We start from the raw sequence: 17,027 nt of genomic DNA, 5'->3' as shown, positions 1-17,027 counted from the left end.
TTACACACACCAGGACTCGGTCCACTGGACCTCAAAGTGGTCAAGGTGGGACCGGTTCAGCTCCTGACAGAGGAATGGCAGCTTCTACACACACACACCAGAACCAGTCCATCGAACCCTCCTGTATTCCACAGAGGTTCAGACCATACCGACTGGTCTAGCTCCTGACAGAGGAATGGCAGCCTCTCCTTGACACAAACACATGCACCAGAACCAGTACACGGGACCTCACAGAGGTCCAGAGGGTACCGGTCCAGCTCCTGACAGGGGAATGGTAGCCTCTCCACATGGCCACTGGCAGTAAGTTTCTCGTCGTGTCTTGGAGGAACCCCCGTGGTGAGCGACGCCGTGGTGAGCGACGCCGTGGTGAGCGACGCCGTGGTGAGCGACGCCGTGGTGAGCGACGCCGTGGTGAGCGACGCCGTGGTGAGCGACGCTGTGGTGAGGAGGAGCGGAGGAAGTGAGGAGGGAACCGGATGTATTTTGTCAAACGAGGTTTGTTTATTTGCGGGGGAGTTGAGTTGAGGGGGGGAGGGAGGGGAGGGGGTGGTGGAGGGGAGGGTGGGAGGGAGGAGAGGGAGGGAAGAGAGGGAGGATGGGAGGAGAGGGAGGGAGGGAGGAGGGGGGCCAGCGTTCGCAACACGAAAAGAAATGCAGTCAACCTCCCTGGGTGGGCACGTGGGGAGGGGGGCGGGGTGGGGGGGGGCGCAGGGGGGGGGGCGAGCGGTGGGTAGAGTCTGGGTAGAGAAGGGACACACGGTGATGTGATCGGTGCGAGGAGTGGTGGATGTGTAGGTGATTGGGTGTGTGGGTGGGTGTGTGGGTGATTGGGTGTGTGGGTAGGTGGGTGTGTGGGTGATTGGGTGTGTGGGTAGGTGGGTGTGTGGGTGGGTGTGTGGGTAGGTGGGTGCGAGTGTGTGTGTGTATTTGAGTGAATGGTTGAGTGGGTTAGTTGGTGGGTGAGTGGGTGGGTGGGTGAGTGTGTATTTGAGTGAATGGTTGAGTGGGTGGGTGGGTGAGTGTATAGGTATGCGAGCAGGAGAGTGAGCGAGTGAGCAGTTGATTGAGCGGGTCATTGAGCGGTCACACAGGTGAGTGAGCAGGTGAGCGGGCGAGCTGCAGGCTCCGCTTCCCCGCTACTCACCACCCCCTCACCACTCCCTCACCCCTACCCCTCACACCATCACTGCACGGTCTGCTCATTGGCGTTGCTGCTGCTGCTGCTGCCACCTCCGTCCTGAGGCTTCATGACGTCCGGGAGCTCCGGGGGGCTGGAGTACGGCTCCAGCCGCAGGGCCTCCCACTCCTCGTCTGCTGGGGCAGCAGAGGGCAGCAGAGGGCAGCAAAGGGCAGAGGTACAGGTGAGCCAGGTAGCCTCAAGGAGGCGAGGGCTGAGAGTGAGCGAGTGTTGCTGGAGTACGGCCCCAGCCCAAGGGCCTCCCACTCCTCGTCTGCTGGGGCAGCAGAGGGCAGCGGAGGGGGGCAGCAGCAGAGGGCAGGGACAGAGGTACAGGTGCGCCGGGTAGCCTCGACTGGGATGGAGGGGCAAGTGGTGTTAACGAGCGACCAGCAGCAGCCTCCCCACTCCTCGTCCACACAGTGGGCTAGGGCAGCAGGGGGCAGCAGAGAGCAGGGCAGGGGCAGTCAGAGGTAGAGGTTACCCAGGTAGCCTGCAGGGGGGCAAGGGCTGGAGTACGGCCACAGCCGCAGGGCCTCACCACTTCCGCATCTACCCAGGGGCAGCAGAGGGCAGCAGAGGGCAGCAGAGGTACAACGCTACACAGGTGACCCAAGAAAGCCTTCGCTTATTCTTGGGTTTTTTCGGTAAAGTCACGTACGTAAAAAATTTAAATTAATAAAATAAAAATAAAATAAAAATCACGACGTTTCGGAGGCAACACAAGCTTCCGTCTTCAGGTGAAACCGTCACAGCACGATAGCTGTATCAAGTGAATGAGAAATTCTAAGAAAACAGTCCTTGTATATATACTGGTTGAGGGTGGGAGGAGCCAAGGTAGGCCCCCTTTTTATTATTATGGTAAGGTTGGTGCGGCTGAAACTACTTCGCTGGGCTGCAGGGGGCAAGGTGCTGTGAGCGAGCGTGCCGGAGAACGGCTCCAGCCGCAGAGACTCCGAGGGCAGCAGAGGGAGAGCGGAGGGCAGGGGAAGGGCAGCAGAGAGGGGTACAACAGGTAGAGGTTACCCAGGTAGCAGCCTGTAAGGGGAGCGAGCGGTGTTAGCGAACGATCAGCAGCAGCGGCAGTGCCAACCACTGATGGTAGTGGTGAGTGGCTCCATGCTAGTGGCGAGTAGTCGTGGTGAGTGTCTGTATGGTAGTGGTGAGTGTCTAAGCTAGTGGCGAGTAGTCGTGGTGAGTGTCTGTATGGTAGTGGTGAGTGTCTAAGCTAGTGGTGAGTAGTCGTGGTGAGTGTCTGTATGGTAGTGGTGAGTGTCTAAGCTAGTGGCGAGTAGTCGTGGTGAGTGTCTTTATGGTAGTGGTGAGTGTCTAAGCTAGTGGCGAGTAGTCGTGGTGAGTGTCTGTATGGTAGTGGTGAGTGTCTAAGCTAGTGGCGAGTAGTCGTGGTGAGTGTCTGTATGGTAGTGGTGAGTGTCTAAGCTAGTGGCGAGTAGTCGTGGTGAGTGTCTTTATGGTAGTGGTGAGTGTCTAAGCTAGTGGCGAGTAGTCGTGGTGAGTGTCTGTATGGTAGTGGTGAGTGTCTAAGCTAGTGGCGAGTAGTCGTGGTGAGTGTCTGTATGGTAGTGGTGAGTGTCTAAGCTAGTGGCGAGTAGTCGTGGTGAGTGTCTGTATGGTAGTGGTGAGTGTCTATGCTAGTGGCGAGTAGTCGTGGTGAGTGTCTGTATGGTAGTGGTGAGTGTCTAAGCTAGTGGCGAGTAGTCGTGGTGAGTGTCTTTATGGTAGTGGTGAGTGTCTATGCTAGTGGTGATTAGTAGTGGTGAGTGTCTGTATGGTGGTGGTGAGTGTCTAAGCTAGTGGCGAGTAGTCGTGGTGAGTGTCTGTATGGTAGTGGTGAGTGTCTAAGCTAGTGGCGAGTAGTCGTGGTGAGTGTCTGTATGGTAGTGGTGAGTGTCTAAGCTAGTGGCGAGTAGTCGTGGTGAGTGTCTGTATGGTAGTGGTGAGTGTCTATGCTAGTGGCGAGTAGTCGTGGTGAGTGTCTGTATGGTAGTGGTGAGTGTCTATGCTAGTGGTGAGTAGTCGTGGTGAGTGTCTGTATGGTGGTGGTGAGTGTCTAAGCTAGTGGCGAGTAGTCGTGGTGAGTGTCTGTATGGTAGTGGTGAGTGTCTAAGCTAGTGGTGAGTGTCTGTATGGTAGTGGTGAGTGTCTATGCTAGTGGTGAGTAGTCGTGGTGAGTGTCTGTATGGTGGTGGTGAGTGTCTAAGCTAGTGGCGAGTAGTCGTGGTGAGTGTCTGTATGGTAGTGGTGAGTGTCTAAGCTAGTGGCGAGTAGTCGTGGTGAGTGTCTGTATGGTAGTGGTGAGTGTCTAAGCTAGTGGCGAGTAGTCGTGGTGAGTGTCTGTATGGTAGTGGTGAGTGTCTAAGCTAGTGGCGAGTAGTCGTGGTGAGTGTCTGTATGGTAGTGGTGAGTGTCTAAGCTAGTGGCGAGTAGTCGTGGTGAGTGTCTGTATGGTAGTGGTGAGTGTCTAAGCTAGTGGCGAGAAGTCGTGGTGAGTGTCTGTATGGTAGTGGTGAGTGTCTAAGCTAGTGGCGAGTAGTCGTGGTGAGTGTCTGTATGGTAGTGGTGAGTGTCTAAGCTAGTGGCGAGTAGTCGTGGTGAGTGTCTGTATGGTAGTGGTGAGTGTCTAAGCTAGTGGCGAGTAGTCGTGGTGAGTGTCTGTATGGTAGTGGTGAGTGTCTAAGCTAGTGGCGAGTAGTCGTGGTGAGTGTCTGTATGGTAGTGGTGAGTGTCTAAGCTAGTGGCGAGTAGTCGTGGTGAGTGTCTGTATGGTAGTGGTGAGTGTCTATGCTAGTGGTGATTAGTAGTGGTGAGTGTCTGTATGGTAGTGGTGAGTGTCTCTATGGTGGTGGTGTCTGTATGGTGGTGGTGAGTCGTAGTGGTGAGTCGTAGTGGTGAGTAGCGCTCCTCACCAGGTGAGCGGAAGGCCAGCCCCACAGTGGCAGGTGCCTGGGCCCGTGCCGTCTGGCTGGTAAAGCCGCAGTCACCCAGAGTCTTGGAGTCATCTAGCAGCAAAGTCTCCTCCTGCAGAACACACACAGATACACACACACAGATACACACACACATATAGATACACACACACACATATACATAGATACACACACATATACATAGATACACACACACATAGATAGATACACACACACACAGATACACACACACAGATACATAGATACACACACACATACATAGATACACACACACACATAGATAGATACACACACATATAAATACACACAAAAACAGATACACAACAACAACCGCCATTCGCCACTAAGTGGCGGTGACATCACCACGACGCTTGTGCCAGGCCATGTGCACCTTGAGGCCACGTGAAGTGTCGAACGCCCGCTGGCAGGAGGTCACGGGGCAGACCCAGGTGCCACGGGTCGACTGACCGAGATGACCGAGATGACTGGCTGATGCACCACCTGTGCCCCCTACTGTGCCAACTTGCTGTGCTTTAGCCACCCGGCGCTCCGCTCGTTGTTGTGAGCGTCGCTCCACTGCCCTCCGTTGTTGTTGGAGGACGACTGCCTCCAACTGCCCAGTAGCGTCCTTCACGAGCCTCCTCCACTGAGGCCGATCTTGACACCGCTGGTACCAGTCATCGGCAAGTCCACTCAGCTCCACGTCCTCCTGTACCACATCACTCCATCTCTTCTGTAGCCCGTGCCGCGCCCGTTTAGCCCCCTCGATCCGGCCAAACAAAAGCTGTTTAAGGCATGCGGTGGCTGGGCATGCGGGCTACATGACCCAGCCAACGCAGCCTTGCCTGCCGGAGGAGCTCACCAATGGGACTTTGCCCAGATCTTTCAAGGATGTGTGAGCTCCTCACGCAATCCAGCCTGGTTAAACCCAGGATGGATCATAGGCAGGCCAGCCTAAATGTTTCTAACCAGCAAAGATGTTCCATTAGGGGGGGTCCACGTTTCGCAAGCGTAGAGAAGGGAGGGAATGACCGTGGCCGAGAAGACCTGAAGCTTCGCGCGGAGCTACAGACCAGGTAGCTTCCACACAGCGTTACGCAACCGATGAAAAGATAATGCCGCTCGACTGATTCGGAGTAAGACCTCTGCTGTTAAACCGGAGCCGGTCATAAGCACACTGCCCAGGTATGGGAAACTCTCCACTCTCTCCACAACTGCCCCATCACCGATTCGGAGATGTGGGGGTGGAGTGTCCGATGGTACAAAATACCCAGGCAGGTGCTTAGTTTTGGTGGGGCTGATGGTAATACCACCACTAATTTGTGGCAAGCTCCAGGTTCAGCAGCAGCACCTCCAACTGGTCTGAGTGAGCTACAATTACCAGATCATCGGCATACGTAACATGGTTGAGCAATAGGGAGCCATCCCTTGACCGCACCCGGGCATCCATTAGCCTCCCATTGCATTTGTACCAGATGGAAATTCCTCCGGTACAGCTATTGAAGGCTTCACCAACAAAGTGGTCGAAATAAATGTGGTAGTAGTGGTAGTGTAGTGGTAGTAGTGGTAGTGTAGTGGTAGTAGTGGTAGTGTAGTGGTAGTAGTGGTAGTGTAGTGGTAGTAGTGGTAGTATTGGTAGTAGTGGTAGTGTAGTGGTAGTGTAGTAGTGGTAGTGGTAGTTAGTGGTAGTTGTGGTAGTTGTAGTGGTAGTGGTAATAGTGGTAGTGTAGTGGTAGTGTAGTGGTAGTAGTGGTAGTGTAGTGGTAGTGTAGTGGTAGTGTAGTGGTAGTTATAGTGGTAGTAGTGGTAGTGTAGTGGTAGTGTAGTGGTAGTAGTGGTAGTGTAGTGGTAGTAGTGGTAGTGTAGTGGTAGTGATAGTAGTTATAGTGGTAGTTATAGGGTAGTGTAGTAGTAGTTATAGTGCTAGTTATAGTGGTAGTGTAGTAGTAGTGGTAGTTATAGTGGTAGTGTAGTTATAGTGGTAGTTATAGTGGTAGTGTAGTTATAGTGGTAGTTATAGGGTAGTTATAGTGGTAGTGTAGTTATAGTGGTAGTTATAGTGGTAGTGTAGTTATAGTGGTAGTTATAGGGTAGTTATAGTGGTAGTGTAGCTATAGTGGTAGTTATAGGGTAGTTATAGTGGTAGTGTAGTTATAGTTGTAGTTATAGGGTAGTGTAGTGGTAGTGTAGTTATAGTGGTAGTGTAGTTATAGTGGTAGTTATAGGGTAGTTATAGTGGTAGTGTAGCTATAGTGGTAGTTATAGGGTAGTTATAGTGGTAGTGTAGTTATAGTTGTAGTTATAGGGTAGTGTAGTGGTAGTGTAGCTATAGTGGTAGTTATAGCAGTTATAGTGTAGTGTAGTAGTAGTTATAGTGGTAGTTATAGTAGTTATAGTGGTAGTTATAGTAGTTATAGTGGTAGTTATAGTAGTTATAGTGTAGTGTAGTAGTAGTTATAGTGGTAGTTATAGTGGTAGTTATAGTAGTTATAGTGTAGTGTAGTAGTAGTTATAGTGGTAGTTATAGTAGTTATAGTGGTAGTTATAGTAGTTATAGTGTAGTGTAGTAGTAGTTATAGTGGTAGTTATAGTGGTAGTTATAGTGGTAGTTATAGTGGTAGTGTAGTAGTTATAGTGGTAGTTATAGTAGTTATAGTGGTAGTAGTGTAGTGCTAGTTGTAGTAGTGGTAGTTGTCACCTTGTAAAGTCGCTGGTCGGCGGGAGACCGCTTCACGATGCCGCCCACCATCCGCTTGAGCTCGAGAACGGTGGTCGACTCCTTGGCGTCCGTGAAGATGGTCGTCTTGTGCCGACGGATCATCAGGAAGACGTCCTGGCGGACAGACAGACACACACGCAGAGAGACACGCGGTTAGAGAGACAGACACACGTGTCTCTCCCTGTGTCTCCCCGTGTCTCTCTCTGTCTCCCCGTGTCTCCCCGTGTCTCTGTGTCTATCTGTGTCTCTCTGTGTCTATGTGTCTCTCTCTCTCTGTCTGTGTGTCTCTGTCTGTTTCTCTGTGTCTCTTTCTGTGTGTCTCTCTCTGTCTCCCCGTGTCTCTGTCTGTCTCCCCGTGTCTCTCTCGGTCTCCCCGTGTCTCTCTCGGTCTCCCCGTGTCTCTCTCTGTCCCCCCGTGTCTCTCTGTCTCTCTCTGTCTCCCCGTGTCTCTCTCTGTCCCCCATGTCTCTCTCTGTCTCCCCGTGTCTCTATCTGTCTCCCCTTGTCTCTCTCTGTCTCTCTCTGTCTCCCCATGTCTCTCTCTGTCCCCCGTGTCTCTCTCGGTCTCCCCGTGTCTCTCTCTGTCCCCCGTGTCTCTCTCGGTCTCCCCGTGTCTCTCTCTGTCCCCCTGTGTCTCTCTCTGTCTCTCTCTGTCTCCCCATGTCTCTCTCTGTCCCCCGTGTCTCTCTGTCTCTCCGTGTCTCTCTCTGTCCCCCGTGTCTCTCTCTGTCTCCCCGTGTCTCCCCGTGTCTCTGTCTCTCTGTGTCTCTGTGTGTCTGTCTCTGTCTCTCTCTGTCTCCCCGTGTCTCTCTCTGTCTCCCCGCGTCTCTCTCTGTCTCCCCGTGTCTCCGCATGTCTCTCTCTGTCTCCCCGTGTCTCCCCGTGTCTCTGTCTGTGTCTCTCTGTGTCTCTGTCTGTGTCTCTGTGTGTCTGTCTCTGTGTCTCTCTCTGTGTCTATGTGTCTCTCTCTCTGTGTGTCTCTGTGTCTATGTGTCTCTCTCTCTCTGTGTGTCTCTGTCTGATTCTCTGTGTCTCTTTCTGTGTGTGTGTGTCTCTCTGTCTCCCCGTGTCTCTCTCTGTCTCCCCGTGTCTCTCTCTGTCCCCCCGTGTCTCTCTCTGTCCCCCCGTGTCTCTTTCTGTCTCCCCGTGTCTCTCTCTGGCCCCCGTGTCTCTCTCTGTCCCCCCGTGTCTCTCTCTGTCTCCCCGTGTCTCTCTCCGTCTCCCCGTGTCTCTGTCTGTGTCTCTGCCTCCGTGTCTCTGTGTCTATCTTTGTCTCTGTCTGTGTGTGTCTGTCTCTCTCTCTGTGTCTGTCTGTGTCTCTCTCTCTCTGTGTCTCTGTGTGTCTCTGTCCCTGTGTGTGTGTCTCTCTCTCTCTGTGTGTCTCTGTATCTCACTCTGTGTCTCTGTCTGTTTGTCTGTGTCTCTGTCCCTGTATCTCTGTGTGTCTCTGTCTCTGTCTCTCTGTTTCTGTGTCTATGTTTGTCTCTGTGCCTCTGTCCCTGTGTCTCTGTCCCTGTGTCTCTGTCTCTCTGTGGTGTGTCTGTCTCCCCGTGTCTCTCTCTGTCTCCCCGTGTCTCTCTCTGTCTCTGTCTCTCTGTGTCTCTATCTGTATGTGTCTTTGTGTCTCTGTATGTGTGTCTCTGTCTCTCTGTGTCTGTCTCTTTTCTCTCTGTGTGTCTCTGTGTATCTCTGTGTCTGTGTGTGTCTCTGTGTGTCTCTCTCTGTGTCTGTCTCTGTGCCTCTGATTGTCTCTGTCTCTGTGTCCCTCTCTCTGCGTGCCTCTGTGTCTCTGTGTGTGTCTCTGTCTCTCTCGGTGTCTCTGTCTGTTTGTCTCTGTCCCTGTGTCTCTGTCCCTGTGTCTCTGTTCCTGTGTCTCTGTTCCTGTGTCTCTGTTCCTGTGTCTCTGTTCCTGTGTCTCTGTTCCTGTGTCTCTGTTCCTGTGTCTCTGTTCCTGTGTCTGTGTGTCTTTGTCTCTCCCTGTGTCTCTGTCCCTATGTCTCTGTCCCTGTGTCTCTCTGTGTCTCTGTCCCTGTGTCTCTGTGTCTCTCTCTCTGTGTCTGTGTGTCTGTCTCCCCGTGTCTTCCGCCGTCTCTCCCAGTGTCTCTCTGTCTCCCCCCATGTCTCTCTGTCTGTGTCTCTGCCTCCGTGTCTCTATCTCTGTGTGTGTCTGTGTGTCTCTCTGTATCTCTGTCTCTGTGTGTCTCTGTGTCTCTGTCCCTGTGTCTCTCTCTGTCTCTGTGTCTCTGTGTCTGTCTCTGTGTCTCTCTCTGTGTCTCTCTCTGTGTCTCTCTCTGTGTCTCTCTCTGTGTCTCTCTCTGTGTCTCTCTCTGTGTCTCGGTGTCTCTCTGTCTCTATGTCTGTCTCTCTCTCTCTCTGTGTCTCTGATTGTCTCCGTGTCTCTGTCTCAGCATCTCTGCGTCTCTATCTCTCTCTGTCTATCTCTGTGTCTCTCTCTCTGTCTCTGTGTCTGTCTCTCTGTGCGTCTGTGTCTCTGTTTGTCTCCGTGTCTGTGTCTTTCTGTGTCTCTCTGTCTGTGTGTGTCTCTCTCTGTGTCTCTGTGTGTCTCTCTCAGTGTCTCTCTGTGTCTGTGTGTCTCTCTGTGTGTCTCTGTGTCTCTCTCGCTGTCTCTGTGTCTCTGTGTGTCTGTGTGTCTCTGTGTCTCTCTCTCTGACTATGTGTCTCTCTGTGTCTCTGTGTCTTTGTCTCTGTCTCTCTGTATCTCTCTGTGTCTCTCTCTGTCTCTGTGTCTCTGTGTGTCTCTGTGTGTCTCTCTCCATGTCTCTGTCTGTGTGTCTCTGTGTGTCTCTCTCCATGTCTCTGTCTGTGTGTCTCTGTGTGTCTCTCTCTGTCTCTCTGTGTGTCTCTGTGTTTGTCTGTGTGTCTGTGTGTCTCTGTGTCTGTGTCTCTCCGTCTGTCTCTGTGTGTCTCTGTGTGTCTCTGTGTGTGTGTCTCTGTGTGTGTGTCTCTGTGTGTGTGTCTCTGTGTGTGTGTCTCTGTGTGTGTGTCTCTGTGTGTGTGTCTCTGTGTGTGTGTCTCTGTGTGTGTGTCTCTGTGTGTGTGTCTGTGTGTGTGTGTCTCTGTGTGTGTGTCTCTGTGTGTCTCTGTGTCTCTGTGTGTCTGTCTCTGTGTCTCTGGGTGTCTCTGGGTGTCTCTGTGTGTCTCTGTGTCTCTCTGTGTCTCTCTCTGTGTCTCTCTGTCTCTCTCTGTGTCTCTGTGTGTCTCTGTGTGTCTCTGTGTCTCTCTCTGTGTCTCTGTGTGTCTCTGTGGGTCTCTCTGTGTGTCTATGTGTCTCTCTGTGTCTCTGTGTGTCTGTGTGTCTCTCTGTGTCTCTGTGTGTCTGTGTGTCTCTCTCTGTCTCTGTGTGTGTCTCTGTGTGTCTCTGTTTGTCTCCGTGTCTCTGTGTGCCTCTCTGTCCCCCCGTGTCTCTCTATGTCTCTGTGTCTTTGTCTCTGTCTCTGTATCTCTCTGTGTCTCTCTCTCTCTGTCTGTCTCTCTGTGTCCGTGTCTCTGTCGCTGTCTCTCTCCCTCTGTCTCTCTCCTTCTGTGTCTCTCTCTCTGTCTCTCTCTCTGTGTCTCTCTCTGTGTGTCTCTCTCTGTGTGTCTCTCTCTGTCTCTCTGTGTCTCTGTCTGTCTCTCTGTGTCTCTGTCTGTCTCTCTGTGTCTCTGTCTGTCTCTCTGTGTTTCTGTCTGTCTCTGTCTGTCTCTCTGTGTCTCTCCAAGTCTATCTGTGTCTCTGTCTGTCTCTGTGTTTCTGTCTCTGTGTCTCTGTCCCTGCGTCTCTGTCTGTATGTGTGTCGGTATCTGTGTGTCTCTGTCTGTGTCTGTCTGTGTCTGTCTGTGTCTGTCTCCGTGTCTCTGTCTCCCCGTGTCTGTCTGTGTTTGTGTCTCTGTGTGTCTCTGTCTGTGTCTCTGTCTGTGTGTCTGTCTCCGTGTCTCTGTCTCGTGTTTCTCTGCGTCTCTGGTTCTCTCTCTCTGTGTCTCTCTCTGTGTCTCTGTCTCTCGGTGTCTCTCTGTGTCTCTCTGTCTCTGTGTGTGTCTCTGTGTGTGTCTCTGTGTGTCTCTGTGTGTCTCTGCGTCTCTGGTTCTCTCTCTCTGTGTCTCTCTCTCTGTGTCTCTGTCTCTCCGTGTCTCTGTCCATGTGTCTCTGTCCATGTGTCTCTGTCCATGTGTCTCTGTCCATGTGTCTCTGTCCATGTGTCTCTGTCCATGTGTCTCTGTCCATGTGTCTCTGTCTCAGGGTCTCTGTGTCTCTCTCTCTGTGTCTCGCTGTGTGTCTGTGTCTCTGTCTCTCTGTGTGTCTCTGTCTGTCTCTGTGTCTCACTGTGCCTCTCTGTGTGTCTCTGTCTCTCTGTCTGTGTCTCTGTGTGTGTCTCTGTGTCTGTCTCTCTCTCTGTGTGTGTCTCTGTGTGTCTCTGTGTTTGTGTCTCTCTGTGTGTCCCTCTGTGTCTCTGTGTGTGTCTCTGTGTGTCTCTGTCTCTCTGTGCGTCTCTGTGTGTCTCTGTGTGTCTCTGTGTGTGTCTCTGTGTGTCTCTGTGTGTCTCTGTGTGTGTCTCTCTCTGTGTGTCTCTGTGTTTGTGTCTCTCTGTGTGTCTCTCTGTGTCTCTGTGTGTGTCTCTGTGTCTCTGTCTCTCTGTGCGTCTCTGTGTGTCTCTGCGTGTGTCTCTGTGTGTCTCTGTGTGTGTCTCTCTCTGTGTGTCTCTGTGTGTGTCTCTCTCTGTCTGTCTCCGTGTCTCTGTCTCTGTGTGTGTCTCTGTGTGTCTCTGTGTGTTTGTGTCTCTCTGTGTGTCTCTCTGTGTCTCTGTGTGTGTCTCTGTGTGTCTCTGTCTCTCTGTGCGTCTCTGTGTGTCTCTGTGTGTGTCTCTGTGTGTGTCTCTGTGTGTGTCTCTGTGTGTGTCTCTGTGTGTGTCTCTCTCTGTCTGTCTCCGTGTCTCTGTGTGTGTCTCTCTGTGTCTCTCTCTGTGTGTCTGTGTCTCTGTGTCTCCGCGTCTCTGTCTCTGCGTCTCACCATTCTCGCGGTCTCAGATTCCGGCTGCCCCGGAAGTTCTCCGCTGACCTCCGCCTCGCGCCCCGCCCCCTCCCCGCTAAATATAGCTGCATAAATTATGTTAATGACGGTAAACTATGTTAATTTATGTTAATTTATGTGGATTTCGTCGCGCGGGGGTGGGGCCCCACCCACAAAATCTGAATAAATTAAATCTGCGTCACTTCCGGTGACTTGGAAAAGGCGCGAAGCAGCTGTTCTGCCGCGCGTCTCTTCCGGAAGATGTCTACCGTCCAGTCACTAAAACGGGAACTCGCTTCCGGAAGAATATTAATCTACTGCTTGCAACGGGATGGGATCTTCCGGAAGATGTCTACCGTCCAGTCACTAAAACAGGAACTCGTCTTCCGGAAGAACATGAATCCATTGCATCCAAAGGGATGCGATCTTCCGGAAGAGAGCTACCGTCCTGTCAATAAAACAACAGCTCATCTTCCGGAAGAACATTCATTTTTTGCTTGTAATGGGATGGGATCTTCCGGAAGATCTCTACCGTTTACCCAATAAAACAACAGCTCATCTTCCGGAAGATCATCAATCCATTGCTTTCAATGGGATGCGATCTTCCGGAAGATCTCTACCGTCCAACCAATAAAACAAACTACTCATCTTCCGGAAGATCACCCGTCCCCATAGTTTCCAATGGAATTCCGTCTTCCGGAAGATCTCTACCGTTTCGTCAATAAAACAGCAACTTCTCTTCTAGAAGAAGGTTCATCTACTGATTCCAGAAGATGTCTACCGCATCCCAATAAAACGACAACTCACGTTCCAGAAGATCATCGGTCACCACGGCTTTCAATGGGAGCCCATCTTCCGGAAGATCGCTGCCGTCCGATCAATAAAACGGCGACATCTTCCGGAAGATTATTTATCACGTGTCCAATGGGATTCCGTCTTCCGGAAGACGTCCACCGTCTCCCAATAAAACAACAATGAATCTTCCAGAAGATCATTTTTCCCATTGAAAGCAATGTGGCCCATCTTCCGGAAGACGTCTACCGTCTCCCAATAAAACAACAATTAATCTTCCAGAAGATCATTTTTCTATTGAAAGCAATGTGGCCCATCTTCCGGAAGACGTCTACCGTCTTCCAATAAAACAGCAAATAATCTTCCAGAAGATAATTTTCCCCATTGGAAGCAATGTGGCCCATCTTCCGGAAGACGTCTACCGTCTCCCAATAAAACAACAATTAATCTTCCAGAAGATCATTTTCCCCATTGGAAGCAATGTGGCCCATCTTCCGGAAGACGTCTACCGTTTCCGAAGAAACAACAAAGAATCTTCCAGAAGATCATTGGGCCACATTGCTTCCAATGGGAATCCATCTTCCGGAAGACGTCTACCGTATCCCAATAAAACGACGTCTCTTCAAAAATGTGTAAATGTTGTGGGTTCACTCTTCAACACACCCGTGGGCTAAAGTAGTGAACTATTTTGTCTTTTATTTCGATTTAAAGCTTTCGTGGCTGCAGGGATTCATCGTATTGGTTGTCATCACGTAGAAGGGAAATAATAAAATAATAAAAATAAAACTTAATAAAATAAAACGTAATAAAATACAATTCTCACGACGTTTCGGCCACAACGCAAGCAGCCGTCCTCAGGCGAAGACCAGGTCTGTCGGGGAGACAGCGTCTGAATGAAACACCACCACGCTTGGCAGCGTATATTTAAGCTGGGTTGGAAGGGGGGAAGGGCGCCTTGACAGAGACTTCATGGTCAAAAATAATGATTTTGTCAAGGCGCCCTTCCCCCCTCCAACCCAGCTTAAATATACGCTCCAAGCGTTGTGGTGTTTCATTCAGACGCTGTCTCCCCGACAGACCTGGTCTTCACCTGGGGACGGCTGCTTGCGTTGTGGCCGAAACGTCGTGAGAATTGTATTTTATTATGTTTTATTTTTATTTTATTATTTCCCTTCTACGTGATGACTTTACCGAAAGAACCAAGAAGATATTGTCATTTATCAACGTGACACTTTTTTTATTCATTGGCCGTGTCAGGTGGTGGTGGATTGCAACACATTTATAAATAACGCGATCTCACACAAAATCCTTTATTATGTTGTTATGATGTCATATAGGGCAGTCTGTGCACAAACGCCACCCTCCCTCAGCATTTCGCTTGGGAGATCATCTCTGCCCGGTGCCTTCCCTGGTCTCAGACTCCGGATCGCCCTCAGTACTTCAACAGCTGGCACCTCAGCCAGCCACTCACAGGGGGTGACCTCTTCCAATATTTGAGGCACCGCAGCTTCAGCAGGGTTATCCCCACTTTGTGCCATGATGTTTTCCTGGCTGAGAGATTTTCCCTCCCCCAGGACCTCACAGAAATGCTCAGCAAATCTGCAAACCTGTTCCTGGGGGTCGGAGATTGGATCACCGTTTTTTCCTCTAATGATGGTAATAGGTGTGGCGCTGCAGGTTACTTTTTTGATGGAATTAAATAGTGATTTGTGATCGCGCGCCACTGAGGCAGACTCCATCTCCTCAGCAACCCGCGACCACCACCCATCCTTACAGCGCCTTACGGCTCTCCGAACCTCCGAGCGAAGGCTGCGGTAAACCTCCTCATTCTCCGACGTGGGATGCTGTAGGCGATGAGAGTGGGCCTGTCGCTTTTTCTCAATTAACCTGAACACCTCCTCTGTCAGCCAGGGTTTCTGGGGAGGTCTGGACCGCGTACCCAAAGCAGCCATTGCAGCTGCATGAGTCACAGTCTTAAACCTCGCCCATTTACCCTCGACATCAGGTGGAGTGGGGGACGATGCCAACCCCAGCTGCAAGCGATGATGAAATTCTCGCTTGCAACTTTCATCAGCTAGCTGAGACCAGGCCACTTTTGGTTGGAATGGGGTCCTGGGTGTACACCCACCACCGGAGTGGAAGAATGGCAGGCGCATCTTACAGATGACTAGTCGATGGTCAGAGGTCAGATCAGCTCCACGGTAGGTCCTGGTGTCAAGGACATGGGCTCGCATCCGCTGGTCCGTCACTATGTAGTCCAGCAGATGTTCTTGCTTGGACCCGGCATGCATCCATGATGTTGTGTGGATGCGCCGATGCCGGAAGAGCGTGTTGGTAATTACAAGCCCATGGGCTGCACAAAAATCTAGCAGCCTCCTACCGTTATTATTGAGCTGATCTGGCCCATGCCTTCCAATCACTCCAGACCAGGTGCCAGCATCATGACCAACTCGGGCATTGAAGTCACCCAACAAGATGACTCTGTCCCGAGTGGCCACTTTAGCCCTGTGACAGGTCATAGAAGGCATCTGACTCATCGGCCTTGACTGCATCCCTCCACGGATATTCGTCTTCGGTGGAGGTATAAATAACCACGACCACCACTCCACACCTCTGGGCTCGCCTTCCTATCAACCAAAGTAGCCTGGGGCTTACAGTTTCCCACACCTCACCGCCACTCCCACGCCCCCTTCATTCTTTTGTTCAGAAGAGCCACTCCCTGTTGTTTGGCAGTCTCCTGCCCCGAGTAAAGGACTGTCCACCCCTCATGGTGGCAGGAGCCAGAGCCGGTCCACCGGACCTCCTGAATACCACAGAGATCCAGGCGGTACCGGTCCAGCTCACGACCCACTCACACTCACCCCACACTACCCACCACCCCACACTCACACTACCCACACACTCACCCACACCCCACCCACCCCACCACCACCCACCCACACCCACCCACTCCCCACCCCCACCACACACCCACCACACACCCCACCCCACCCACCCACACCCCCCCCCACACACACCCCCACCCCACACCCCCACACACCCACCCACCCCCCACCCCCCACCCACACCCACCCCCACCCCCCCACACACCCCCCCCACCCCACCCACACACCACCCACCCCTCACCCCACACCCACCACCCCCACCACCCCACACCCCACCCCACCCCACCCCCACCACCCCCCACACCACCCCCCCACCACCCACACCCCACCACCCACCCACACACCCCCACACCCACACCCCACTCACCCACCCACCACCCACACCCCCCACCCCCACCCACACACCACCCTCACCCACACACCCCCCACCCACACACCACCCCACCACCCCCACACCCACCCACACACCCACACCCACCCCACACCCCACACACCACACACCCCACACTACACCCACCCACCCCCATCACCCACCCCACCACCCACCCCACACCACCCACCCACACACACCACCCACCCCACACACCCACACCCACACCACACACCACACACACACCCACTCACACACCCCACTCACACTACCCACCCACCCACACACACTCACCACACCCACCCACCCACACACTACCCACACACCCACTAACCACCACACACCCACACACCCACACCTCCTCCCACCCACCCACCCCTCACCCACACTACACCCACACACACTCACATCCACCCACACACTACACACACTACACACACACACCCACACTACACGCAACCACAAACTCACCCACCCCACACACACTCACCCACCCCACTCACCCACACTACACCCCACACTCACACTCACCTCACCCACACACTACCACACACTACACACACACACTACACACAACCACACACTCACCCACCCCCACACACTACACACACACCCACACTACCCACTCAACCACACTACACACACACTCACACTACCCACTCACCACACACCCACACTCACTCACCGACCCACACACCCACTCACCCTACCCACACCCCACACACACCCACCCACTCACCCACACTACACACAACCACACCCCACACACCCCACACCCACTCACACCCACCCACCCCACACACTACCCACACCCCACCCACCCACACACTACACCCACTATACACTACACACACACCCACTACACTACACACATGTAGGGGTGTTAGAGCGAGAGCCGTTATGCATGGCAGCTTATGGGAAACAAACACAGTGGGCGGGGCTACGTGAGTGCACGGGGGGGGGGGGGGGTGCCCTCAACGACGTCCGCACCAGGCAGCCCGGGGGCCCCACCCCTCAGCGGGGGGTTGAGTATAAAGGGGGATGTGTCAGAGGGCTCGGGGCAGAATGTTAAAGCTAAACGAGTGAAGACCGAAGATCGTCTGGCTAGAGCCCTGGACTCCCCTGGGACGC

The 17,027-nt window shown here is 52.7% G+C and overlaps 1 protein-coding gene across 2 annotated transcripts; it reads right to left on the bottom strand.

Moving 5' to 3' along the window:
- Positions 1-479: 479 nt before the first annotated feature.
- ELOB (elongin B) lies at positions 480-11,929 on the bottom strand. 2 transcript variants are annotated; one of them, XM_078621231.1, is made up of 4 exons: positions 11,850-11,929; positions 6,824-6,958; positions 4,105-4,216; positions 480-1,314 (listed from the first exon to the last, which is right to left on the bottom strand). In XM_078621231.1, exons 1-4 carry the CDS (start codon positions 11,850-11,852, stop codon positions 1,184-1,186), a joined length of 381 nt encoding a protein of 126 aa, XP_078477357.1. In that variant the 5' UTR covers positions 11,853-11,929; the 3' UTR covers positions 480-1,183. The 2 variants fall into 2 exon arrangements, with proteins under 2 accessions (XP_078477357.1, XP_078477358.1); XM_078621232.1 differs by having other exon boundaries at positions 480-1,311.
- Positions 11,930-17,027: the final 5,098 nt, after the last annotated feature.

Source organism: Lampetra planeri, chromosome 79 (assembly GCF_965212315.1).
Source record: "Lampetra planeri chromosome 79, kcLamPlan1.2.h2, whole genome shotgun sequence".
Classification (NCBI taxonomy): domain Eukaryota; kingdom Metazoa; phylum Chordata; class Hyperoartia; order Petromyzontiformes; family Petromyzontidae; genus Lampetra; species Lampetra planeri.
The sequence above is the reverse complement of the archived record's forward strand: the minus strand, read 5'-3'. Positions and strand labels throughout refer to the sequence as shown.

Bases quoted from the DNA above. Each gene is read 5' to 3' on its own strand.
- ELOB (XM_078621231.1), bottom strand. The intron at 4,217-6,823 runs GTGACAACTACC...TGTGTTCTGCAG, and splicing joins CCGACCAGCGACTTTACAAG to GAGGAGACTTTGCTGCTAGA. The intron at 1,315-4,104 runs GTGAGGAGCGCT...CTGCTGCCCCAG, and splicing joins GCTGGCCTTCCGCTCACCTG to CAGACGAGGAGTGGGAGGCC.